The sequence below is a fragment of the Drosophila arizonae genome, chromosome 5 (genome assembly GCF_054131065.1).
Source record: "Drosophila arizonae isolate 15081-1271.41 chromosome 5, UAZ_ARI_1.0, whole genome shotgun sequence".
Classification (NCBI taxonomy): Eukaryota; Metazoa; Arthropoda; class Insecta; order Diptera; family Drosophilidae; genus Drosophila; species Drosophila arizonae.
The window spans coordinates 25,864,813-25,892,031 of record NC_142925.1 but is presented as its reverse complement, the minus strand read 5'-3'; the positions used below and the strand labels follow the sequence as shown (position 1 = coordinate 25,892,031).

The 27,219-nt window shown below is 36.8% G+C and overlaps 1 protein-coding gene across 13 annotated transcripts in view; it reads right to left on the bottom strand.

The window, feature by feature from the left end:
• EcR (Ecdysone receptor) overlaps positions 1-27,219 on the bottom strand; it is a 116,834-nt gene that overhangs the window by 11,599 nt on the left and 78,016 nt on the right. For 11 of the 13 annotated variants that reach the window (XM_089470941.1, XM_089470943.1, XM_089470942.1 and 8 more), the window contains one exon: positions 6,773-6,811. The exons of the other annotated variants lie outside the window; for them this stretch is intronic. In XM_089470941.1, coding sequence (XP_089327067.1) covers positions 6,773-6,811 — 39 coding nt within the window. The remainder of the gene's footprint in view (positions 1-6,772; positions 6,812-27,219) is intronic. 13 annotated transcript variants of the gene reach the window in all.

The window sequence follows — 27,219 nt, the reverse complement described above, 5'->3', positions numbered from 1 at the left end:
CTCTGCGTTTTGGCTGGGCGCCAATTCGTTAGCTGGAGTTGAAAAACTGTACCAACAGCAGCGCATGGCAAATGCATTTGCCAGTGCTCTTCAAGTTCTCTCTCTGTCTCTAGCTCTGTCTCTTTCTTTCTATGTCGCTCTCTCTCTCTCTCTCTCTCTCACTCTTCGAGAAGTGCAGGAGGTAATAGGAAGGGGTCTAGTGCAAGGCTGCAATATATTTTGCACGAGCTTCTCAGTTGTTAGGCACGTTTCGCTACGGGACTACAACAAGAAACATTGATTTTTTCAGTTCGTTGGCATGTTGCCTAGTCCAAAGGGGTAGCACCCCCTTGCCCCCCTTGCCCCCTTGCCCGTTTACTGCCCTACGCTGACCACAGGGTTGCAATGCAATGCAGCACGGCAAAACAGGGCTGAAAATGCTTTTTAACCTACTTAAAGCACAGGTCGACATTTGGCGAGGGTCGTCGCATGACCTTTGCGCTTATACCTTGGCTCTGCCTGCCGGAAAGACGGCACTGAAGGCGAGTTCAAATGGCTCAGCTGAAGGGGCAGGCGGTGCCACCTGGTGTCAATTGTGCTGCAACTGCCGAATTTCCATAGAAATATTCAAGCCATTTTATGGCGTTTGCTATTTCGAAAATGGCCGCCAAGCAGGAGGTTGAGAGAGCGAGAGAGAGACAAAGAGGACATGGCTCGTAGGTAAACGAAAGTATTTCCAATGGTTTCCGTTTCCGTTTGTCGAGTTCAAGGAAAAATGTGCATTGGTCATGACATCGACTTGAAGGAGGTCCAGTCTCAGTCTAAGGCTAGGGCATAATGAATTAGCCTCAAGTAAATATAACGTAACACATTAGAAATAACTTGGCTATCTATGTATCATTATATAGGCTTTTCATACTGCAGAACTTAACAGAAAGTACAGTTACACAGCTTTAATTAAGCATTGTTACGACTCTGTTTTTTATTTTCCATGTGAGCTATGTATAACTATAGCTGTCTTTTAATAGATTTTGAATTTTTCTCCGACTTTGATTCGCTTTGAGTTGAGCGCCTTGAACTATGCAGTAAAAAATGCAATCTACATGTAATATACAAAGAGTACTCTGTGTGCACTACACCTCTCTGTGTCCGTCTCCCTCACGCGCTCTCTCTTTCTCTCTCTCTCTCTCTCTCTCTCTCTCGCGTTCGCTTGGTATATCTCGTTCATGGGCTGTCTGGGCTCTCATATTCTGTTTATATGTGCCTTTAATCATGCACATGTTTGCTTTTACACACACACATACACACATACACGCAGACACAGTTGGCTTTGTTTACAGTTGGCTTTTTATAGCCAACATATGTTCGACATGTTCAGTTGCCTCGTTTATTGCACATTGCATTGCGTCGCTGTTTTTATGCGCCATTCGCTTCACAGCTCGTTTACCAACACTGGCAAACACTTAGCAAAGTGTTCGAGTGCTTAGCAATGGGCAGAGGGCGGCGAGTAGTACCGGAGGCGTGGCGCAAGGCATTCATGAACAGGCGCAACAAAATATGAATGTATTCCAGAAGCCGAGCAAAAACAAAGGAGTACTAAAACAAATGGCAATATAGCGAAGCCATTAACAAACACTCACTCATACACACACAGAGGAGCGCGAAAAAAGACTGAAATAGATGAAGAAGTTTCAGAGTTGAAAGACAAAAACCCTAAACAAAAGTCGCTACGCCAATTGTTCTGCTCCTCAGCGAATGCCTATGACAGTGTGACCAATGCAAATACACCAACGCTGACAGCACAGCATGTCTGTGGTGTGTGTCTGTATGTGTGTGTGTGTGTGTGTATACAGCCACTATTAGCACAAACACATGAAATCAACTGAAGTTTGTCCACAAGGCAGAGCATGAAAGCAAACTGAAGTTGGGCAACAGAGTACAGAGTTATAAAATATTCTGTTAGGCAACAGCAAATTAACATTCGCAATGATTTAAGGCAAACAAGCAAATGCATGGCCGGAGATATAAAGGACGGCGATGCATTCTCGTTTAGTAAAGTTTCGAACAGCTCCGCTCATTACACGTTCAATCAATTTAATCGAAGTTTGGCAACAATGCAAAATTTAGTTCTTTAACCGATGCAACATCGACCTAAAGAAATGAAGGCGGACAATAATGTGGATACGACTAGGGGTATGACTATCTATAACATATATAGTGAAGTTTGGCAACAATGCAATTATTCGATAAGCTTCTGAAATTTCCATTTGTTATGAAATCAGAAGAGAACCCTAAATTTATTCTCATTAATATATACATATCTCTCTACATCTCTTGATGAAGTTTGGCAACCCTGCATTCAAATGCTATAAATGGAACAAATTACAGCTCAATGTTGAGAGACTGCCTCAACAATGGACATTGTTTTAAAAGCTTTAGCTTTTGTGCTGAAGTTTGGCAGCGCTGCAGTCAGCTTTGGAGCTGTATCGATTACAGCATCTCATTGTGCAGCACCTGATGCGCTGTTGCCGCACTTCCCTCCCTCTCTTCCCTCTCCACCTCCCGCTCTGTTGACTGATTAATGCAGTCAGTCAAGCGTTGCTCGTACGCAAAAAATTATATTTATATGTATATATGTGAATAAAGAACAAAATATATTTATAAACTCTGGCTCAAGTGCAGTTCTGTTTGGAGTTGAAAAGTTTTCTCGCAGGAAGTTTTTAATTAAATGTGTGGAAAATATGGAATATTGTTGGAAAATGCTTGTATACGGTCTTCAGTGCAATAGAATTGAGCTTTAAAATATTTTGTGGCTTGCCAGCGACCTTGTGGCTCATGGGAAAAGTCAATACATTCTGTGAACGAAGTGAGTGAGAGTACGGGCGTACGGGCGTCTCGACACCATTGTCTGGACGGGCTTTTGTACAATTTTATTGTTATTGTCCATTACATTATCAGCACGCTGTACAGCTTGTATACAACTTGTTATGCAGCATCACTAGCAACTCGAGCGACATCCAATACCATAGACGTTACCCATTCAATGAGCACCCTGAGCACCCTACCCTTGCCCGCCTGATTTTCTCTTTGTATTCGTCGTCGTCGTCTCTCGCACTGCAGACTTATTAAATATCAGCCACATTGTTGATGGTCAGTGATTTTTATTGAGCGACTCGACTCGACTCGACTTGCTCCTATTCTGGTTTTGCTTCCATCTCTGTCGCCGTCTTTGTCTCTATCTCCGTCTCCCTCGTTGCTCTCTATCTGGCGTCTGCTGTCGTCTTTTATTATTATAGCTGTCTGGGCTGTCTGCTTTTTGCAGCGCGGGTTACTGTGCGTCCTTGAAGTAATTTACGTCAGTTGACAATGCAGTTGCTGTCGGCTGGCCGAAGGAGGGTGCACGTAAAATATGGTATTGGGCACTCGCACTTACGCACTTAGGGGCATTTCGTGTGGCCCGAGCTCTGAGCACAAACGTCTTAAGTAGAAGGCGAAACCATTGATGCACATAAGCCACAGGATAAGGAGCCTAGACAGACGCCTTTCAGATGTCAGCCGGACGAGTGGGCTTAACTTACCGCTATTAATAGCCTACTGAGAGAGTGCATAAAAACGCTATAGAAGAATCAGTTGCTCTATCTAGCCAAGGCAAGCAGATGAGGATTTCACTTGTATTTCCTTTCGATTTCTTGAATTCCTTTCTCGAATCAACGATGAAATATAATACCCGTTTATTGTTCGATCATACATGAAACCTAAGCAAGCAGTAAAACATTGAATATAGTTCCAGTATTTGATTATTGCTGTGGCATTGTCTTTAGCTTTACAACTAACAATACACCAATTAATATTTGATACTGGAATTCCAAGGTTGGGCTGCATAATCAACTAATATAGGACAATATAAAGTAATTTTTATACTATACACAACGTAAGGCAACATCTGAATTAAATTTCAACTATGTTTATTTATTTATTGCGAATTTCTATAACGAATTTAATATCGGTTTTCAGAAGCGCCAGAGGAAGTGGGTTTTCCATAGCGCCAGCCTCGGCAATTGATTCTCTTGAATGTTATTCAATCTTCAGCAGCAACTCTTGCACTTCACATATTCACATATTCACATATTCAGATATTCATATATTCATATTTTCCCATTCGGCCCCCTGGCAGAGGCATTGAACTGCAGTCGAGGCGGAGGATGAGGGAACGAGCGGAATTGTTGGTGACTGCGTTTCAAGTGCAGGCATGCTCTGTGCTGCAGCCGTAGGCCGAACATTTCTCATTTAGTTTTTTTTTTCTGGCAAGTTTTTCCTGGCTCCAGGGCCCTGGCCACGCTATACTACGATGCGTATGCGCAATTTTCGGTGCTCGAGCCGTTGACATTGTGGGAAATTCTTTTGTCGAGTGCAGCAGAAAGTGTATTTGACCGAGGCTACTTCTTCTGCTTCTTCTGGTCGAGGCGGCGGTATTACATTACTCTGACTGGCACTCTGTAAGCCGATCACAACAGAACGGGGGAGCTATACGAGCATATTACAAAATACATTTCCAGGAATTTCTCATAAGCAAAGCGCCAAAAACTGAACAACAGAAATCAAGTAAAATTATTAAATGTGAACATAATGCGATTATCAATTTGTTTGCTTGCTGATTTGTTTTTTCTTTTCTCTATCTTGTTCGTTTTCGTTTTCGTTTTCTTTTTCATTTCGTTTTATTTTTTTCGATTTTTTGCAGTGTAAGCTGCATTCAAAATTCAGAAATTATAAATTTCACTAAACTGCTATCCACATACGAAATTTATATATTTTGATAGCAGCTTTGGGCCTGTCTAGATTTTTTGTTAAGGCGCATTAATCTCTCGCCGCGCGACAAATTGTCAAAACTTTCGTTTTGTTTCGAACACCTGTCCAGTTCGCATTTTGCGTCTATCACTTTCTCGCTCCCTCTCTGCCTCTCACTCTCTCCCTCACACACACCCATCCGATGTACGATTTTATTTTGCGGCAAATAAATCACTTGCAAAAAGAGCTGACGATTGCTTGACACCAAAATACGAAAACAAAAACAAAAACAGAAATTAAGTGAAAGGAAAGGGGCAAACGAAACAAATTGCGAAAATTCCCTCAGGTTCCGGTCTTAAGTACATCAAATCCGTCATCATGATAAGCTACTGTAATATTTAAAAATCTTCTGCATAATTTCGAACACGCCTGATTTATGATCTAATTATGAAACAGTTTGTCTCTATTCTTCACGCGAATTATCTCGGCTAATTGTGGGTTAAATGTATTTTATTTTCGCTTTGCTTTCTAAATGGGATCTTAAGTTATTCACAACATTCTTCAACATCAAAAAGAAAAATACATTCAGCTTAAGATCTTAATATTCGTCATCATTGTTGGTAGAAACAAAAATTAAAGAAAAATCTATGAAAAAGTCATTCTTAAAGATAGATCGCTTTAACTAAGTCCCTGATTGAAAAAAAAAAAATGGTCGAAAATTGTAATACTTCCCCATAGAAAAATATAATTCTGCTTATATATATATAAGTAAAAGTGTAAAAGGCAGAAGAAAGCGTGGCGGACCCCGCAAAGTATATATATTCTTGATCAGGACGACAAGCTCGATTTAACCCCGTCCGTCTGTCTGTCCGTCCGTATGTATTAACGCGTCGATCTCAGAAGACATAACAGCTAGACTCTTGAAATTTCTTTTTCTCTAAATATCGATAACTACTCCCTATATTTTATTATCGATTAAAAACCTTATCGAAAGCTACTTATTTAATTATATCTCCTACACCTTTAGAGCTACATTTTATATCAGTTCGATTTTCGTCAAAATTTAACCCTATATCCACTCCCTCATCCACATATTTGTAAAAGGCGTATTTCATATACTAGAGACTTGTGCTTTGGCACATACACGCATTTTATTGTTATGATCACGATCTACAAGTTTCCTGAAGATAGTCCATCGACAATATTAAGTCGTATTAAACAATTAAGTTCCCATAGTAAGCCACCACTGCACTCCATGCGTGCTTATGCGTGCATGCCTATGTGTGTGTTTCTTGTGTATGCAGAAAGGCGCGAATAATTATTGAAATATAAATTCTTAGAAGAGTTCAGGGGATTTCGTAGTCGAGCAGTCTCGACTAGAGCTTTCTTGCTTGTTTAAAATGAATTTATTTATTTTATTTTATTTCTAGTCTTTACAGTTCAATCTACGTATTTCTAATATCTAAAATTTTATTATATATAAATATATATATATATATATTTATTTTTGTGGGTTCTACACTTTTTACAGCTTGGAATCTTGCCAATTTTTCCAATGTATCCCTTTTTCTCGTGGCCTTAGTAAAGTGGCTCATTTGGAGGTCTAAATTGTTGTTCGGCACATAAAAAGGCAACAACAAATGTAAAAAAACATTACCCGCCCCCGCTAACCGGACAATGCGAATTGTTGGGCAAAATGTTAACATTTATTTATATATAAACATATTTATATATAAACAGCGTTTATTTCATTTGTTGCTATGACAAAAAGTGTGTCAAGGGGCAACTTGTCAGTCATATGATGATATGATTTCTGTGCGCCTGTCAAATTACATTTTTTTTTGGCTAAGAGAAATTGCGTAAATGCTGTGTTGCGGGGGCGTTTGGGCGTGTTAACAAATAACTTTATATAAGCATATCTATACATAAAAAAAAAAAAAAAATATATATATATATATATATATATATATATATATATACAAGCATAGACAGTGCTAGGGACGATTACCTGTGGCTGCGAAAATGTTGTATGGCTGTATGACATTACCTGCAAAAGAAGAAGAAAGCTGAATTATTATATGCAAAATAGAAATGTGAATGTACATAAATAAAAGTTATATCCAGAAATATAAATGACACATTACAATTGCCGTTGCAGTTGCAGTTGCAGTTGCAGTTGCGAGCTATCGCATCTGTTTAAGGTTACATTTCCGCAGTGGCTAAATAAATACTTATACCTATATACAGAGACACATACACATGTATAGTATAAGTGTTCTCAATGCATGTGTGTTTGCCAAGTTAACTCCACAGCTCGCCTAACTTCCGCTGGCAACTTTAATTACAAGTAACAAAAGCAAATGCCAAACGGCCGACAATTTTCTTCACTCCGGCTCTGAGCTCTGCGTAAATGAAACCAAAACTCAAGGTAAAGCTCAAAAGCCCCGCCAGAACAATGTGTGAGAGAGAGAGAGAGAAAACATACACACACGCACGCACACATATACTATATGGAAATCGTAGACACTACGAAATCGACATTTCATATACATATTACTTTAACGTCCCAACTATTTATAAACATGCGATCATCATGCGAAAAGCACAAGAGGAACCCCAAGAAATGTTCAATCCCATCAAGCACAGCCAACGACAACAACAACAACAACAGCAACAACAACAGCAACAACAGCAGCAACAGCAACAGCAGCAGCAACAGAAGCAAAGAGGAGCAGCAAATGGTAGCAAGAAGTGCTACGAATCTGTGGCTATTAAAGCTCGCCACACACATACACACACACTAACCACAGAGACACATACAAAGACACTCGCAGGTGGGCTGTTATTTGGTTGTGAAGCACCTGAAGGCGTATTTGCACAACAATGAATACCCTGTAAACGACCAATTAAGCAGAAGCATAATATAAGGGCTAATAAAGGAAGAGGGAGGAAGATGAAGTTGGAAGAGAGAGAGAGAGAGAGAGAGAGTGGGTGAGAGAGAGAGAGAGAGAGAGAGACACAGTGAGAGAGAGAGTGAGAGAGAGAGAGCGAGGGACAGGAAGTAAAATATACGAAAATATTATTCCAGTATACTATTAATTTGCAGTTCTCTTAGATCAATTTAAAATTAATTATTATCTAATTTAAGATACGTACAATATTTGTCAATATAAGACCTGTCGAAATTTCCATTAATTGTTTAATTTACTAATTTTTAATATTAAATTCTCACACATCCTTAATTTTAGAACTCGTTACACAATCTTTTGGCTGAAATAGTTTTTAAATTATCTACACTTTAATTATTAAATAAAATAGTTAATATCTTCAATTATTTGTTTAATTCATTTATTTACAAGTTAGAAGAAGACTTGACCTCGTCTGTCCATAATTTGTTCGTTTCCCCGGAAAAACTAACCCGTCTAGCTCTGTTAAGTTCTATGACAGAGTTGCCACAATCGGCACAGCAGGGTTGCCAATTCCAACCAATATTTTCAAATGAATAGTAATTACTTCAACTACTCAGAGAAGGTTTGAACTCAGCTAAATTGAATGAGTCCAAAAGTTAATTTCAGCTCTAGCAAACATTATGGAAACCACTCAATTTGAATTATTTATGGCTAATGCCGAATTGAATGAGCAAATTGCGAGCCCGAGTGCGAAATACACTTGAAATATTAAACATTTTAACTTTAATGTTAAATGATTTTGTGAGATATGCAACTAAACTGTTGACTGCACAAAAACAATGCAAGCGATGCGAAAACATTGCAATTTGCCATATAAAAAGCCAATCAGCTACAGCTGTAAGTAAGGAGTGAGAGAGAGAGATAGAGAGAGAGAGAGAGAGAGAGAGAGTCAAAGACCAGACGAAGTTTGAATACCCTAGCAGAATGTTAAGTGCATCGATGTTACATCTGTTAAGTTACATATTTAGTAAATTAACTATAGATCGTGACTCGATCACTTCTTACATCAAATGTAAGCCTCCTTAGTAATATTTCATCATCAACAAATTGCTAAGAGAGCCTAGCGACCTTCTAGCTGACTTATATATCAAAAGTTAACCAGCTGATTGACGTTAACAGTACTGAATGCTACAATACTACCACTAGATCTATATCAGATAATGATATTCGAAATGAATAAACTAAAATCTATACTAATGCCAATAATAAGACTAATTATAGTCTATCAAAATACCCATAAAAATCAAAAACGTCAATATTTATACTAATACTAATTCTTACATTCTTCTGAGTCTGTACTAATAATTACCTATAAAAAATAAATATACAAAGATTAATGTAACATTAATAAGTATATTTATACCAATTCAAATTTGACTAATATCATTATACTAATATCCATACTAATAGCAAATGGGCTACACTTTTCCCATTTCGAGTCATACTAAATTAATAAGTCTATCTTCTGAATGACTTCCTTACACAGGCCGTTGCAAATTTATGGAACCCACTGAAAGTGTATCAAGCCGAATGGAAACAGAAATAGGTGGCCAGGCCAAAACCACTTTCAATGGCATCCACGCAGACCCAGTCCGAGCCAGCAACTGGTTTGGCCACGAAGCAGAGAAACACCAAGTGCAGCGAGTAGTGCACTGGGCAAGCGGGACAGACAGACCGAACAGCCCGAACAGCCCGAACAGCCCGAACAGCAGCCGCAGTATTTGTAACCGCTTTCTAAACATGCCACAGCCAACTGCAATGGGCAGTGGCTAATGGTTAATGGTTAGACGAGACGGCCGGAGTGGGCTTTCGTTTCAAATGCGCGTTGCTGCCACAAAGTGGCCTTGAATTTTTAATCAAGTTTCGCAGACAAGCCGCAGGCACAGATCACGGCCCCTGAGACTCGACTCGACGCGACTCGACTCGACTTTAGTCGGCTCAATTCGCGATTCGAATCGTAGCAAGACTCCAGTCTCAACTGCCACGAAATTGCTTGGTCATGTTTTAGACACACACACACACACTCACACACATACAGATTCGGTATACACGTTAGATTTAAACAAGTTCTATTGAACTTGGCTACTAAACCTTTACCTGAGCTTTACCTTTTTTTCTTTTTTTTAATTTATTTTGTTTTTGTTGTTGCACCAAATGATTAATGGAATAAACGCGCGCAATTTGAGCCAACTGTCTGAGCTCTCTCACAGTCTCACACACACAAGCTTAAATACTCATTTATATTTTTTTGTGAAAATATTATTTTAGTTCGACAAAAACGCCAAAAATTGCCCGCTGTGCAAAAAAGTCGCAGAAAAGCGCGAAATTCTGGAACCCAAATACAAAACGTGTTGCTTAAATAAGAAGAAGAGGAAGAAGAATCTGCATTGAATTACGAGTGGGAGTTACTTATGAACCGATGTGCCGAAAAGGTACCAAGCAGAGCATTGTTAAGAGTTGCGAGCTCTCGATGAATCTGAGATCTCTTATAGATGATGCATACTTCAAGTGGATATAATTCAACGCCTATCCATTTACAACTAGTACATTTATAGATTCAAAAGATAATAGATTCGATATGGAGAAAAAATGTAAGCATAGTTACAAATTCAATATACATATATACGTTTCTCTAAGTTGCATTCTACACCGAATTTATGTAGTTATGTGAAATATTTTCATAAAAAAATTCATTTATTCATTTTAATTAAAGAAACATGAAACAAAACAGAAAAACAAGCGACGATGACATCAAATCGGAAATTACTGTTAACGTATTGAAAAATTATTATTTTCATGGTATAAAAATTTAAAATATGCATATTTCTAACATGGGTGAGATATATTTAGAATCAAAGGCCAAGAAAGACCCACGAATAAACAATTTCGTCGTCTTTTATTTTCTGTAATCATTTAGAGGAACTATTTATTATATAAATAATAAATAATAAATACTAAATAATAAATAATAAATAATAAATAATAAATAATAAATAATAAATAATAAATAATAAATAATAAATAATAAATAATAAATAATAAATAATAAATAATAATAATAATAATAATAATAATAAATAATAGTAACAGTAAATTGAAAAGGCAGCAAATAATAAATAATTTTAAGAAAAATATTATGATTGTTAATTATGATTGTTAAATGCTATCAACAGTAATTAATGCTAACAATAAGGAATATTAAGAATAAATAAATAATATTAAAAGCAAACCTCATTTCAATGCTCAGTTCTTGTTTTAGTCTTTAGTTTAAGTTTCTTGTTTGCGGCCTTCGTGAAGTTTCGTGAATTCTTTGTTTTCGCCTTTTGATTAATGGCACGCACATTTTTGAGGCGTGACAAGCGGCTAAAGGAATTGTCATAAGCCATGCAACAGCTCATGACTAATAAAGAGACGCAGCAAACCCCAATGATAAATAAAAGCAGCAAAATAAACACAAACGAAGACTGCAGCAAACAGCAAATGAAACAGAAACCGAAACCGAAACAAACTTCAACTTTAACTTCAACTTAACAGAAGAAGAAGAAGAAGCAGACGCCAACTGCGCCTTCCTAAAATCATAAAATAAATAAAGCTGAAGTCAGACTAAAAGCCGACATGTGTAAACGCTGACAGGCGCAGGCCAAAGGGGTCGGCGGCAGAAAGCGGACTTTGACTCTGTGTGTATGTGTGTGTGTGTGTTTCACTTTTGATGTGCAAAAGTGAGGAGAGAGTGAACAGCGATTCTCGCTTGCATTTAAAAAACACACCCAAAAAATACTTTTAAGCAGAAAAAACACAATATTCTGCCTCGTTTTTCCTGTTTTTATTTGATTTGCAGTGCATTTCATGTCAACGACGAAATTGAATCATTTGACAAAAAGCAACGAGCAACGAGCTTTATCAATTTCTTGGCTCGACGCTCGACGTTCGCCCGAAATGCAAATTATGCGTTTAGCTAAAAGAATATTTTTTGACAACCCAGAGAGAGAAGAGAGAGAAAGGCAGTACCCCTGCCGAAATCGCATTACGGCTTTGGACAAATGGACTGCGCGATGGACAACTGAATGGAGATTCAAAAATTCTGAGGCCATGTATGTAAAAATATGCACAGCCTATAAATCAAAAGCCCTGGCTCATCTGACATTCTCATTTGCCTGTGTATGTGCGTGTGAATGTATGTGTGTGTCCGCAAATCTGTGTGTGTGTATGTTTACACTCTGTGGCCTGCTTCATGCAAATACAAATGCCAGTCCAAAGGGCTGACTGCATCGGTTAAAAATTTGTCGCTTTTTTAATGCGTGTGACAAATTTCTGCTGTTTTGGGTCTTAAGTTTCTGGTTTCTTGTTTTTGGGTGCAACACAGGCAATAATTAAGATTTTTCGCAAGAACTGGTATAGAGAAGGAAGGCGAAACATTGCCACAAGCTGAAACCCAAAGGATTTGATGAAAAAGAGCGAGCACCAAGCTGAGCTCTATGAAGACATGCGATCTAAACAATATTTACAGTGTTTCACAGTGTTGTAAAACGTATAAAGAACGAGCACATTAATGGGAAATGCAAGAAATATGGAATGTATTATTATTGTATTATTGTTGGACTACGTGCGGTTACGTATGCTGTATATGGTATATTTTATAGTATATAAAGAATTATATGTCCATTGATTTGTGTTGTAAAACCCAATCAGTGTTGGTCAATGTAATGTAATTATACAACTGTTGATTAGTGTTGCACAAACAGATAAGTGTTGGTAAATTGGCATTGTTCAATAAAATAGGAGTTTGAAATGCTTGGACACATTCTATAAAATACGATATTAGGATATGAAACAGTGCAAACAGTGTTGGGCAACGTGCATTTACTGATGCGTGCTAGTGTGGTTACTTTTTATTTTGATCAATACACATTCATATACATATAGGTATATTGATATTGATATATGAGTATGGTTATTTGATTTACTCAGATACTCGATATAGATCCTGCATTCTTCTGGAGTGTAAAGTCCTCGCCCGACTTGCCCCTACAGTGCTGCATGGCCTCAATTGGCACACAGAGAGCGATTGTTACCTTCGAAAATCATGTATGTATATCACACATGCTACACTCTATCGGGCGCGCCTTGACGTCTGTCTTTGAGTAATGAGTGAGTAAGAGCATATTGGGGAGTGTATTTAGGTCTAGGTCTCGCTGGGCATTAAAACGATTGTACATAAGTGAGGGACACTCACTCGCATATAGTATACGCATCTGGCACAAGTCAATGTGTCACATTTCATTTTCATGTTCGTTTCCATTCGCATTTTCATTTTTCCGCCCATTTTCGTGACAACTTTCGTTTCATTAATTTTCTTCTTAGCAGACATGGCGTATGCGTAATGTGCGTATTTCTTATGATTCTTATTTATGGCATGAGTAATTGAATGGAACAATGCGAGGCGTGCTACAATTTGATTGATGTGCTGATTAAACGAGCAACGAAACCAACTCCAGAAGCGCTTTGCATTTTATGCATTGTTTGCCAATTAACGTTTGACGACGCGATAAGCATCGCGCAAAACATTTGCCAGTTAAGGCCAGCGCAAACCCAAAACCAAAAAAAAAATAAAATAAAAATACTACAGACAAAAGATACACTCTGAGCAGATGCCGCAGAGAGCAAACGAGGGCCACGGCAACAGCTGCCAGAACGACTAAGACAGGAGCAAAAAAAAAACAGAGACAGAGTAGGGACAGGGATGGGGAGAGAGAGGCGAGCCAAGCAATTGGAATCTAATTTAAAATTAGTGCTTAAAGGATTGAAATAAATTTAGGCAATTTTAAGACACGACACAAAGCAGCCGCTGCCCTTTGGCCACAGCCGAAGCCGGAGCCACTGTTGGGCTCATTGAAAATGCGTAAAGAGTTCTGCGGTTCCGGTTGGCCCATGGGACAGGCAGGCAGACAAAACTTTTTGGCAGGTGGCCTGATGCTTTGGCCCCGATAGCGTTAGGGGCCCAAGACATTTGGTCTAACCAATTGCAATTGACTCAAGCTGCTGTTGCTGTTGCTGTTGCTGTTGCTGTTGCTGTTGCTCTGGCTGTTGCTGGTTGCCTTTAAACATATTTTGACAACGAGATAATAAACTGAAGTTAAGGTCAGGCTAGAAACCAAGAAAGCCTAACTGCGCCAGCTGCTGTTGCCAAAAGAATATAAAATAAAGGCAAAAAGAGAAATACCCGCAGTTTAAAGTTCTAACTCGTAACAGAGCAATTAAAAGTGAAAAAGGAATGGGCAAAATAAAAAACTTTATACTCCAGCTAAAGGGAGGAAGAAACACACAAAATTACAGATAATTACTTTGTAAAAAAATTAGATTCTAGATCTAAATTATGCGACGGAAATTAAAGAAAATAGCAAGACAAGCACTTTGCCAAACGTGCCAAGCAGCGAACAAGCGAGCGAGCGAGGAAGAGGGAGGGAGGTGCAGAGAAAGAGAGAGGAAGATAGAAAGAGAGTGAAACTCTCGTGAGAGTCTTCTGGCTTGAGCTAACTTCATTATTATTATTCTTTTTTTTTTTTTGGTTGATTTTTGTTTTCGCAAGCTTGCTTTTAGCATCATTATCAGCACTATAATAATAATTATATTCATAATAATTATGTCAGGTTTTCCTTCTTCTTATTTTATTGTCGTTTTTTATTGTTTGTTGTGCTGTTGTCCGTCTTCTCTCGTGTCTCGAACAAGTTTCTAGTTCCCTTTTCTTCTCTTAGTTCTTCAGCTTTGACAACTTTTTCACGCAATTCTTTGTATATCATTTAAATATATTAATATTTTTGTTGCGACTTAGCTTTACGGAAGTCAAATTGAATATTGGTTAATTAATTTACAATATTTCATCTAAGACAATATAGTTTGCAGTCAGGGAATACTTAAATAGAATCTTAAGTGGCTTACAGCCATTACAATCAGGTCCAAACGCACATTCAGTAGGCCAAGTTGGCTCAGAAACAGCAAACAGAAACCAACAGAAATCAAGTATTAATCGTTTTCGATGGCTCAACATGTCCATAAAAGTGGACAAATGCCTGATTTTACCGTTAGCCAGAAAGACGTGGTACTCAGCTCCCACACACACTCACACTGACACACACACACACACGCAAAAAAAATACACTCAACTGCAGATCGAGATTGAGTCAAGTCGAGTCACTAATTGAAATGCCTCAGCCTCAGCTGCCTGCGTGGACAAATAGTTAGCGAAATGTGGAAATTTCATCAATTAACACCCAGGCAGTAGGTAGATTTGCTTTATATAGATACATATATACTTATACCTATGTATATATGTGCTTACAATAGAGCAATTGTTAACCCAGTTTTTGGTCAGGGAGTAGGCGGCGCAAGCCGAGAAATGCGATCAAAATCTCCGCTGAAATTGGCAGCACTTTGTTGTTTCTTTTCTCATTTGTCACATTTAATTTGCAGCATTTATATTTGAGGTATAAGATAAACGTCTTACGCAACGCTCTTCGAAAGCTCTATAGTTCCCTAAGACTCGAAGTCTGCCCGAAAAGTGTTTTAGCTTTACTTTTTGATTATTTTTGTATTTTATTCAAACTGAGTTTTGAGCATTTAATATGTCTTATTTATAATATATATTTTTTTATTTCTTTATTTTTATTTAATTATATTAGTGCTAATAAATCACATCAATAACTATCTGAGTTTTATACCTTTGATATTTATTTTTATAGATTTAATTAAGAGAATCCACAAATTTCTTTAATATTTTTACATATAAAAATCCGATACAATTTAAATCTGATTCAATTAGATAAACAATTTTCTAATCACGCTTCTAGTTTGCCCGTCTCAAGTGACAGAGCAAAACAAAAGACTTAGGCAACGAACTAGTTTCGAAAAGAGCCAAGACACAAGAAAGAAGACAGGAAAAACAGATTTGGAGAAGCGGCAGAACGAGAACTTTTCAACAAAATCGAAAAGAATGGCGTCAGAAAATGGTTAGAAAAATTTCATAAATCACTTTTGATTGTGCGCATTGTTATTTTAATTAAAAAAATAACAAACACACACACACATCAACGCATACGCTCTAGCACACACTCGTTTATAAATATAGATGATAATAATAATAGGCTGCGTTAGACAATGGCCTGTGGAACAACAAAAGCCGCCAAATTGTAAAATTGAAGCACATGGCTTAAATAAATAAAAGGCAACGCGTATAGAAAGCCATTCGAGGAGTGAGAAGTGAGGAGAGAGGCGTGAGGCGCGAGGAGAGCAGCGCAGAGCGGGGCCTTAGACACAAAGTAAACATAAAATTTAATTTGCTTGGGCCAACGATCATTATAATCAACATAATAATCAAGCCGCACGAAATTACAAAATACAAAAAAACATAAAAAAAAAATAAAAAATAAAATAAATAAAAATAACAAGAATCAAGCGAAAATCCAAATGCTTGAAAACAATGCTAAAAAGAATAGAAATCGCGTGTGCGCTGACGAAGCAGAAACTCCCCCAACAACAACAAAATATCACAAAAATAATAAGAGAATAAATAAACGTATGCGTATGTATATATGTGTGTACCTATACATATAGTTACGGCTCACGTCTTATAGTAAAAGCTCGAATAGTAAAAATTCTCAACGCTCAATTTCGCTTCGATGCCGAGAGCCACGCACATGGCGGGAACTGTGACGATATTATTCTTTGAGTTGTGCCTCTCTTATGGCAGCGTGTTTCTGGCCAAAAGTGTGAACCAGGTCTTTAGCTGTTGTTCTTGTTGTAGCTAGTTGTTGCTTGTAGTTTATTACGCATCAGCATTTAACCTTGAACGCGCGGGTCAATGAACGTTTTGGCCAAAATATTCTAACAATTTTAGTTGCCACCAACAACAACAACAACAGCAACACTAACAATCACTTCTAATTATAACAATAACAAAGTTATGCACACACACATAGATTTGTTTTTTTTCTATATAGTTAGTAACCTGAACTATAAACATTTCGAGAGGCTCACACGCGGCGTATACGTAATATTTCTTTTGAATGACAGCAGCTGTTGAGTGTATCACGTGTAGCAAGCACCTGAAGCGTGAATATATGTTGATCAATCTATTAACAGGGCCTAAGCTGAATATACTATAATCACACATCAACTTGACATCGCGTCTCATCTGAAGTTATTGGTCGCTAAGCCGAGCTTTGACTTCAGCTGATCGAAGAGCAAGTGAATCTATGTTAGAATATTGTTTCTTATTCCAGTCAGTGTCTCGACACATAAGATAATTAAATTAATAGGATGATGGGGAATTTAGTGAAAGAATTCAATGTGAATACTTTAAAAAACCTAACCTTACTGTGACTTAATTCTCTCGACTCCTTCTTGTTGTATTGGTATTGCCGTACTGTTCAGATTGTGAAAGCAGGGTTGTCACACCATGCAACTTTGCATATATCTGCATTTCGATTCATATGCCAATCATCCTATTCATTCCTATTCAATCCTATCCGATTATTCTTACTATCTATTCCATCATTCTTATTCTAAGGTAACTCATTTAATTTCCGGATTCACTTAAATATTATATTGAAAGGAAAGTGTAGGCACACTAGAAAATAGAATTTCATCTTTTGGCTTCTACAATCTTTTCATTCATTCTAGCCCAATGTAATTTACACGTTGGCCCATTTCCGTGGCCAGAAACTTGGACACGTTTTAGCGCCTGGTCAATCAATATTTTGGCTTTTATAGCGCCTTCAATATTATTTATTATTGTTGTTGTCGAATGATTTATTGTTGTTGTTGTTTTTCTGACTTTTTGGCAATGCCATTTGGCGCGTTGTACTTGAAACACAAGCGAATGCGAGGCGAGTGCAAAAAAAAAAACACACACACACACATTGAAAACATTTCGCTTTGTGCGCTTTTTCCTATTTTTATTATTTACTGTGAATTTCAATTGTTGCTGAATAAATTGTGTACTCAGTGAGTGGAGGGGTCTGCGGGGTGCACCTCTCGAAGGGGAACCTGCCAAGGCACGGTCCTACAATTAATTTGATTCACATTGACGAAAAAATACGCGACTCGTACTTGTATATATGTATATATACACGACGATCGAGTATGTGACTGTAGATGATTCGCATATAGACTCCAGTACTCCATATATATATTTTGGTATATATAGTACATGTGTTGATTGCCTCTGATTGTTGTTGTTGCTGTTTCTGTTGTTGTTTTTGCTTCCCCTCATCGTGCGCGTTTTTGTTTTCTTAGCCAGGCTGAAATGCTGAGAGAGCTTCACGCCTCAATCAACACGCGTAGCGCAGAGTCGCTGGTAGCTAGGGCATACTGTATGACATTACACAATACCCGAAATACGACTAAAGGTAAAGGTCAATTGCAAATTCAATGCGGGTTTTTTCTTTCGATTTCTTCGCTTTTGCGCCCGAAAAAAAAGAACTCGCATTGTAAATATGCGCTTAAGATTTTAATTAAACTCTGCACTTGATTGAGAACAGAGAACAGAGAGAGGAGAAAAGACATCAATCAAGCGCTGACAGGCAGCGTGACAAGATCAAAGAGCAGTAAAGGTCGTCAAAACAAGAGAGATGCGAACAGTGTGAAAAATAAGTTGAAACAGCAAAAAAACAGGGTTTCTTTTTAAAAGAAGTCAACCATTAGGTTGTAAGCATAAGAAGAGCATTACTGAATCAATGTTGGCAAAAATTAGGAGAGAAGGAAAAGTGCTTATGGGGAATATATTTCTGAACTTCTCTAAAGAGATGGATAAGTGTTTATAGTGTATAGATTCCTTAAATTCTCTAAAGGAAATGAGTCTAACAACATTTCCCATTCGGTGTCTTTATGTATATATGTTTGATAGATGTCTTAAACTCCTAACTTGTCCTTATAGTATAACAATCTTTAATCTTAGTTCTTTGCTATTCAAAGTGTATAAAACTAAAAGTGAAACGAAGCTATACAAACTATAATCAAGCTTGAGTCCCGAATATATCTGTGAGCTGAGTGAATCAATTGAAATTCAATCTGATTAGGCAGAACAATCTAATGCTGATTGTATTATATTATATTATAACTCGCTTATCTCATGCTAAGTTAACTAAATGAATGTAGATTTTAGAAACGAAAGATTCGATGGACATCTAATTTGAATAGCTCTAGCCAACATTTTAAAGTATTTTATTTGCTCTTCATATATAATATGAATTTTAACATCCCTAATTTCTTCTCCATTATAATCACTTTTAATTAGTATTGGTTTATCCTAAACCCAACAGATTTTAGATATACACTTATCTTACATGTATTTATTAAATTTGCTTAGATATGAGACGAAATGGCTACAGATTGCGATAGCCGCACAATTAGGCCAATAATTCGAAATAATCTGTTTCGCGAGTGCGCTCATTACTTTTGAGTATGAATTTTTATTTGTTCAATTTAAACAATAAATTCGCCAGCCAGGGCTTAACCTTGTAACAATTTTTATGCTTGTTTTTTTTTTTTTTTTGTTTTTTTCTTTTTTTGTCTTTATGATATTTTGTTTTCTAAACAAACAGCAAGGCAAGTGCGTGCTTTTTAACAATTTATTTTATTTATTATTATTTTACCCACTATTTGCTCAGCTTCAGCTTCATAGTATTTCTTTTTGTTTTTTGATATTTTTTTTCATTGTGAGAAACCTTCACAAGACCAATTTAAAAAAAATATGTATGTATATATATTGTATCGAATAAAAAGACAACAACAACAACGTCAACACCCACCACACATTCATAGAAAAAAAATTGATGGCGATTTTTTTCGCTGTTGTTTTTGGCGCGTTTTTAAACGCCATAAAGAAATGCGAACTGGCCTTCGGCTTTGCTGCAAAAAATATGCCTTGCGGTTGGACATGGCATAGTTTTATTCAACATTATTATTATTATTATAAATTTTTTTTTCTTTTTTTTTACTTTTACTTTATGCTAGGCCTGCTTTGCCCACATTTCTATTGCTGCTTATATACATACTTAATTATGATGATTAACTCGGCTGAATTGAGCCGCGCAATGGCTTCACTTCAGCTCACATCTCCAGTCTCCAGTGAAGTGTGTGGCTCGCAATTAAGAAATCTCAGTAATTCCACTACATGCCACACGGAGAGAGAGTGAGAGACTGAAAGAGGGGGAGAAGCGGATTGCCCCGCCCACACAGCAGCTGGCGGGCACTTTCTTTTTTAATTGCGAAAAATAATAATGTGAATATGAAGCACTCGCAGCTGCTTCTGAGGCAACTCAGCCAAGGCTACACTCAAATAAGCTGGCTTAACATTTATAAATAATGAATAAAATAATAATATAATATTTTAATATATATTAAAATATATTCTCAATCAGATAGGCCAATCAGAAATTCTTTTCTATTTATCCTTCTGCAGACTTATAAACAGAAAAGAATTTCCGATTGGGAAGCTCATCGGATTTGTAAACATTTTGGGATTGAAAATCTGCGTCTAGACAGCTGTTAATCCAATTTCCTCCTGTTCTTCTATTTGAGTATAATTTATAGTCCACAAAGCAAACAAAACTCATTTTGCTGCATTTCTTGTGCACAAATTTCGCTTTCACTTAGCTACGTTCTAAATAATGAATATGTACATATAAATATACATACACACACACTATGTATACCTTAAATACAATTGTTTGCTTATCTTATCAGCAATGCGACGACTAAAAAGTGCAAAAGTTTTGCGAGCCGTAAAAAAGAAACAAGAATTGTTTATATTGTTGCTCATGTGCTCAGTCACAAAAGCAAAAGAAAAAAAAAAACAAGAGAAGAAAATACTTTGTTATGGCAAAATAAATAGCACAAATGTGCATTATCAGCACACACATGTATGTGTGTGTGTGTGTGTGTGTGTGTGTGTTTGGCAGACGCACACACGCGCATTAACCTCAATTTGAACCGTCCGATTGTGGGGCACTGTGTTATCAGCGCCGTGAGTTGGCTTGCTGTGTGTGTGTTTTTTTTTTAAATATTTTTTGGCTGCTCTGATAAGCCAGCGCCCAAAAAAAATCAAAACAGAAAGCAAGAAGAAACATCGTGAATCGTGAGAGATGTCAACTCCAATGGGAGCCATTCGTCCGCTGACCAATTCCAACTGGACTCCAATCCAAATATCTATCTACATGCGCTTGTACTAAAAGTGAATTTCCATTTATTGGAATTCCATTGAATTGCACAGGTTGAATGAACTTGCTTCCGCACTTAAAGACTCGTTGCGTTTTAGTACGCATTGTATTTTTTAGTACACGCCAACCCTGAACTTGAACCAAGCTAAATTAGTTGAACCCATTAAAAACAAAACCAACAAGCAAAAAAAAAGTGAAGTCGTTGTGTGTTTTCAGCTTGTTCGTGAACCTTTGGGCCAAGTGTGAAGGCCAAATGGTTTTTCAACAAAGCGAAGTGGAAAAATAGTAAATGAATAAATGAATGAAGAAGAAGAAGCAACTATAAAAACGTGCTTTAGAAAATGTTCGTTAGCCACTAGTCTCTCTCTATCTCCCTCTCTTTCTCTATCTCTATGTTTTAATATTTTTTTCGAGCCATTAACATATTAAAATGCTTGAGCTATTACATATGTAATGATGTTTCTATATATTGATATATGCCATTTGGGGACCATCAACAGCGACAGAGATGCGTGTATTTAGTACAAAGTACTAAATTGCGATAAGATGAGAGATCTCGAGCTTGATTGAATACAAGAGGTACATTACATTAGCTCAAGTATTTCTTAAATCATATCTGCAATAACTGTAATCAGGCTATTTAAATGTCGGAAAATTATATATATACAGTTATATATACCATATATTCTTTATATACTATATTCTTCACACTAAGAATAACTAACTTTAGTAATTCTTTAAAACTTTTAGTACACTTCTATGGCTATATATTAATTTTTCGTTCTATCTAGATTTGAATTCATATGTTTCCAACAATATTTTAGATCACCATTTATTTCGATCAACATTTAAACACCATTTACCGAATAAGTGGCATTTTCTTAGTATTATTATCCGTTATTCACATACAGATATATACGAGACAAAATAGTTTATCGCAATTTTTAGCAACTCTGACAACGCATAGACTGTATATTATATATATTGTAACAATATTAAATGTTTTAGTACAGAGTGCTAATATAAAAGGTTCTGCCAATATTCAGATCTAAATTTCAGAGTCTTTCACTATTAAAGCAAAACTATTTTGAGTACATCTCTCAAACGTCCCATGAGTAGATTTTTTATCTTTAGTTTCTGGTGGATGCAATGGGCTCGGTATGACTTTTAGCACTTTCGAGTGACACCTGGAATTAGCAGGCGCTGAAAGGTGGCACAGCAGCAGCAGGTGGGAGAGCTTACAAAATGGAAGAACCTATATACATACATATATTTCCTCCACACTTTGTTTATATTTACTTATCACGTTAAAAGGGCGAGTGGCCAAGAGAGAATGGGAGGGAGTGTGAGAGAGCGAGCGAGGGGTGTGGGGGAATTGTGAAAGTGCCCGGCGAGAGAATTATGTATATTTCGTTTTCCAAGTTTTTATGGAGCTGCCAATCATTGAGGGCCCACACAACACCAGCAAGCAGAACAGTACCTGGACCCATGGACGATTACGAAAAGAATGAGGAGAAAAGAAAAATAACTTACGTGGGGGCTACCCCAATGTTCTCCCACTCGTACTACAATTTATTTTTTTTCAAAGCCAAAATACCTTGTTGGCTGGGCCATAAGCATTACGAAAGAGCAATGAAAAGTTGCGAGAAGGTGTGCTCTCTCTCTCTCTCTCCCTCTGTGCCTCTGTCTCTCTCTCTGTTTCTTTCACATTATCATTCTCTCACTCTGACGCACTATTTTTAGTGAGCACGAGTCGGAAATGCGTGCGCTCGAAATTTGGGTTATTATTTGTGTGTTGCCCTACTTTCTAAGATAGTCGCAATACACTCACAAACACACTCATATATATGTGTTTATACACCCACACACACAATTGGGCTGATTAGAATTTGTGTACTCTTGCTCACGTGCCCTTGCCTGGGGCATTATGGATTGGTCAGCGAGCATGGAACGAGAGTGGAAAATCACCTCTCGGAATTCCGACTTTTACATCATACTAACTTATATAACTCTAAATTCCAGTCGGACCCCCTGTCAACTCTCAATGAAGGGTATTTCAATTTCGATCCATCATTCACAAAACTTCTAGTCTATTATTGCATTATATTAACTATATAAATTCTCGTTTATATAACCCGAAACTTCAGTTGGATTTCTTACAAAACATTCTATTTGCTGGGTATTTCATCTTCGGTCTACTATGCACAAAACTTCTCCTCTATAGGTAGTTGGCATAATGCTAACTACATAATTATCCTCTTACTTCAGTTGGATCCCCTGTAAAGTATATCCAGACTATTTGCAGGGTATTTGCCATTCGGCCTTCTATGTTGCTTTTCCTCTGCCTCCAGCTCCTATATGGTCTGCCACGAGATGCGACCGGCACGATAAGTAATCGCCTTCTGCCCCGCCCCTGCTGCCCAATAAAAAAGTGCCGGCAATAGTCTGATAAGCTACGCATAGGTAGCTCTATAGTAGATGTAGATTTTTGTTCCTTTTTTTTGTGGCTGTCTTTTCGGTCAGTTTTTATGTGACGACTGCACAATTTTGATCGCTGAGCTATTTTCGTTCTTTGTTGTTGTGGTTGTTGTTGTTGTTTTTCACTTTTGTTGCTCCATTTGGGTTAATTGACATATTTGGGTCAATGTTTAGTTTGCATTTCTGGTGCCGATAAAATAAATAGTAATAATGCTTAGCCGAGTCAGTGAAGCGAACTCTTCGCCCGCCGTGAATTACTTTCTACGTAAACAAATAAATTGGATTCTATGAAATGTAGTTTATCCGTTTGGTTCACACTCGAAATTGAATTTGAAATAATTCGCTTGTGATTGTCAGTTGCTTCTAGCTCAGGATCTTTCATATGAAGAGGAACCTATGAAGGGATTCCTCGATTGGTTCATAATTTATTTATATGAGTATATGAAATAAATATCATAATTGTTGTTTATATTATCATCAGTTGGCTTTCTTTAACCATACATTATGCTAATCAACTGTAAAAAGCGGGCCATGAAAGACAACACGAACAATTGAATCCAATATCTTTTCCAATATGAAATTGGACTGACTTCTTCTTCATTTCATTTTGTTTTTTCTTCCAGCTCCATTTGATTCGAATTCCATTTCGATTTCGGTTCAGTTTGGGGTTTTGGGTTCTACATTTGCTTCACTCATTTTTTTTTTTTTTTTTTTTTTTTTTTTTTTTTTGTCGGGGTTTTTGGGGTCATGTGTTTCACTTTCTGCTGGGCTAAACAGTTTCGTCTTCTTCTTCTGTATGCTTTTCGTTTTGTTTTTCGGGCAAGTGCAATAGAAATACAATACAATTGAGTACAGAGCAGACGAAGCAAACACGGACAAAGGCGGGCCCAAGGGGGGAAGGGAAGTGTGCTGCCTTAATTGACGGAACAACTCGGATGGGGCCAAACTATGCGCCGCCCGAGTACCTCCACGATGGAATTTCATTACAACGCCAAGGCGGCCCTGGCTTGATTTGTGCGTGTAATTGAAATCAATTTCCCAACCAGATGGAACTGAATTGTTTACTGAACAAACTGGCCACAGTCGAATTGTCATTTTCCGGTGGCGGGCGTAAAAGCAGCTAGAATGACTAGAGCATTATCCACCAACGATCGATTATCGATTAATGTTGATACATTATATATTATATATATATAACATTATATATATATATTTATCTTATCAGATTGGAATCCAATGATCTCTTTCTTAATTCGAGTAATCTTTTTCATTCCATTCCTATTCATTCTAAAACATTTCAGCATATTTAGCATTTTGCTTAATTTATCAATAATTTATCGACTTAACACGTTGATAAATTGACCGATAACTTATCAATTGTTGGTAATTTATCCTTTGTTGTTGAGCTTTCTCTCTGTACCTATCCGTCCATCTCCGTCTTTGTTTCAATAAATCTGAGATATGGAAATGTATATCATTCTCTCTATCTCTATCTCTCTCACTTTTTCTCTTTCTCTCTAGTTCTTTTTGACAAACAGTTATAATTATATGGGCTGTCGATAAGTATATAAATAGCTGACCTACTTCCTAACACTACTTTCTTATCTAGCCAATGCATATCTGTCTCTGTCTCCCCTTCTCTCTCTCTCTCTCTCTCTCTCTCTCTTTCCCATCTCTGTCTTTCCCTCTGTTGCTTACATACATAGCCGGCTTACCCGTAATAATTTTGTGTAGAGATTTTGTGATAAGTTGCGATTTGCATAAATGGAACATACCTGTAAGATAAAGAACGAAGTAATAAATCAGTCGAGTTTGTTTATAAATGGATTACGCAAACTATTTCAGTCTTATAAGACTATGCACATTCAAATATCTTATAAAAATATATATATATACGAGTATTAATATGCCTATAAAACTTTACTGTAAAATAAATTGCAAAATAGATCAAAAAAGTTAAAATGATATTAATAAATAAATTGATAGTCTCAGCGAAAGTTTCACTGATCTTTTAATTGATCAAAACTTCGAGACGGATACCTAAGTTCCCGAAATAAAAATACAAAAATAAATAAGTCTATAAATTTCTGGTAAGGTAAGCAAGTGTCCATATAAGATATAGGCATTTCTGCATATGTGAATGATTAATGTGAATTTCTCATAGTTGAGCAACTTTGGGATTTGCTTTTCTTAATTCTCTTTGTGCGCAAATCCATAAAAGCGGCGTTATTAATTACTTAATTAACGTGCACATTTAACCCCTCACGGTATATATAAGCACTTCCCGGGCCTAACATAAATGTTTTAATGGCGAGTCCATTAATAGAAAAACTATTTGCAGCTCGTCGTCGTCGTCGTCGTAAAACTGCATTCAAGTTTATTAATTGTCAACGTTGTCGCAGCTTGCAGTTTTATGTGTAGTATTTTTTATGATGCGATTCTCTTTTTATAGAACTCATTAAATTTGCATCGTAAAAAGTCAAGCGATGCAATAACTAAAAATCGAATCATATATATGTATCTATCTATATATATATATGTATATATAGCGTGTTTTATGGCAGTGCAAATGGGGCGTCAACTCAATTTTCACCTGGCCAAAAAGGTGAATTGCGTGTCAGCTAGACTCGGGGAGACGACTTCAGGAGTCAAGGAATTATATTGTAGCTCGTTAAGGGTTAAGGTTCACAGCAAAAATACTGAAAGACAAACAAGACAAAGACGTAAGGGACGGGGAGGGAAGTTACACGCAATACGCTTAGTTGTAATTAATTTAAAAAAAAAAGTGGGACTACCCTCTCTTTTTGTGAATAATGCGAACGAAAAATCATTTTAATGAGCTCATCGGATGCCAACAACAATATATACTAAGAAAATACTGAAAATGTAATGTAATTTTAGCTGTTTAATTTTTGTGTTTTCGTTTTCGGGTTTTTTTGCTGGCCATGGCTTAACAAAAAAGTTCTCATTGCCAACGATGACGTGCAAAAAAATAAGTAATAATGATAATGATATAAATCTCATTTATAAATTTTGCATCCACTTTTTTGATTAATTTAATGTAGCCAATTTAAATATTCCGCACAGCATTTAGTATTTTTTCGATTCGCAAATAATTGTGGGCGCCCATTAATGTCAAGGCGGATGCCAAAAGTGAAACTGTGCTGCGATTCAGAATCTGTTAATACTCGCTAACGAAGCGAGAAGCGAGTTTATTTGCCTATTCTTTGTTCTGTAAGTGATCAAGCAGTGTTAACTACCGCCCCCTGATGGGGAGTGGCACAGAATACTGCGAATTTATTAAATTGAGATATAATGATTGAATTCAACTTTAACAACCTTAGACAACTTGGACTTCAAAGCAATACTTTAACATCAATTAAATTTAAAAGAGTATTGAGAATACTGAGAGATATAGTGGTGATTGAATTAAGATTAAACAACAACTCCTTATCACATCATTACTTGGTCTTCTTCATGTAGGCCTGAACGAGTATTAGACAGCGAAGTGGTTTTCCTATATTTTTTAACTTACCCATCGAAGCGTTTAGGAAAATATTTTATATGTGCTCAGAATTGGCGTTTAACAAATTTTTGTTTCAGTTGAGGTAATTAATAAACGAATGGTAAAATAATTACCAACTATTCAAAACCAAAAGCGAGCTAACCAAAATGAAAGCGAATTTTTCAAAATACCATTCGATATTTGTAATAAAATCAGAATATAACAAATTTCACCAAAACTTACGTGTTGTATTGAATGAATGGTTTAAATATAAATATATATGAATTTA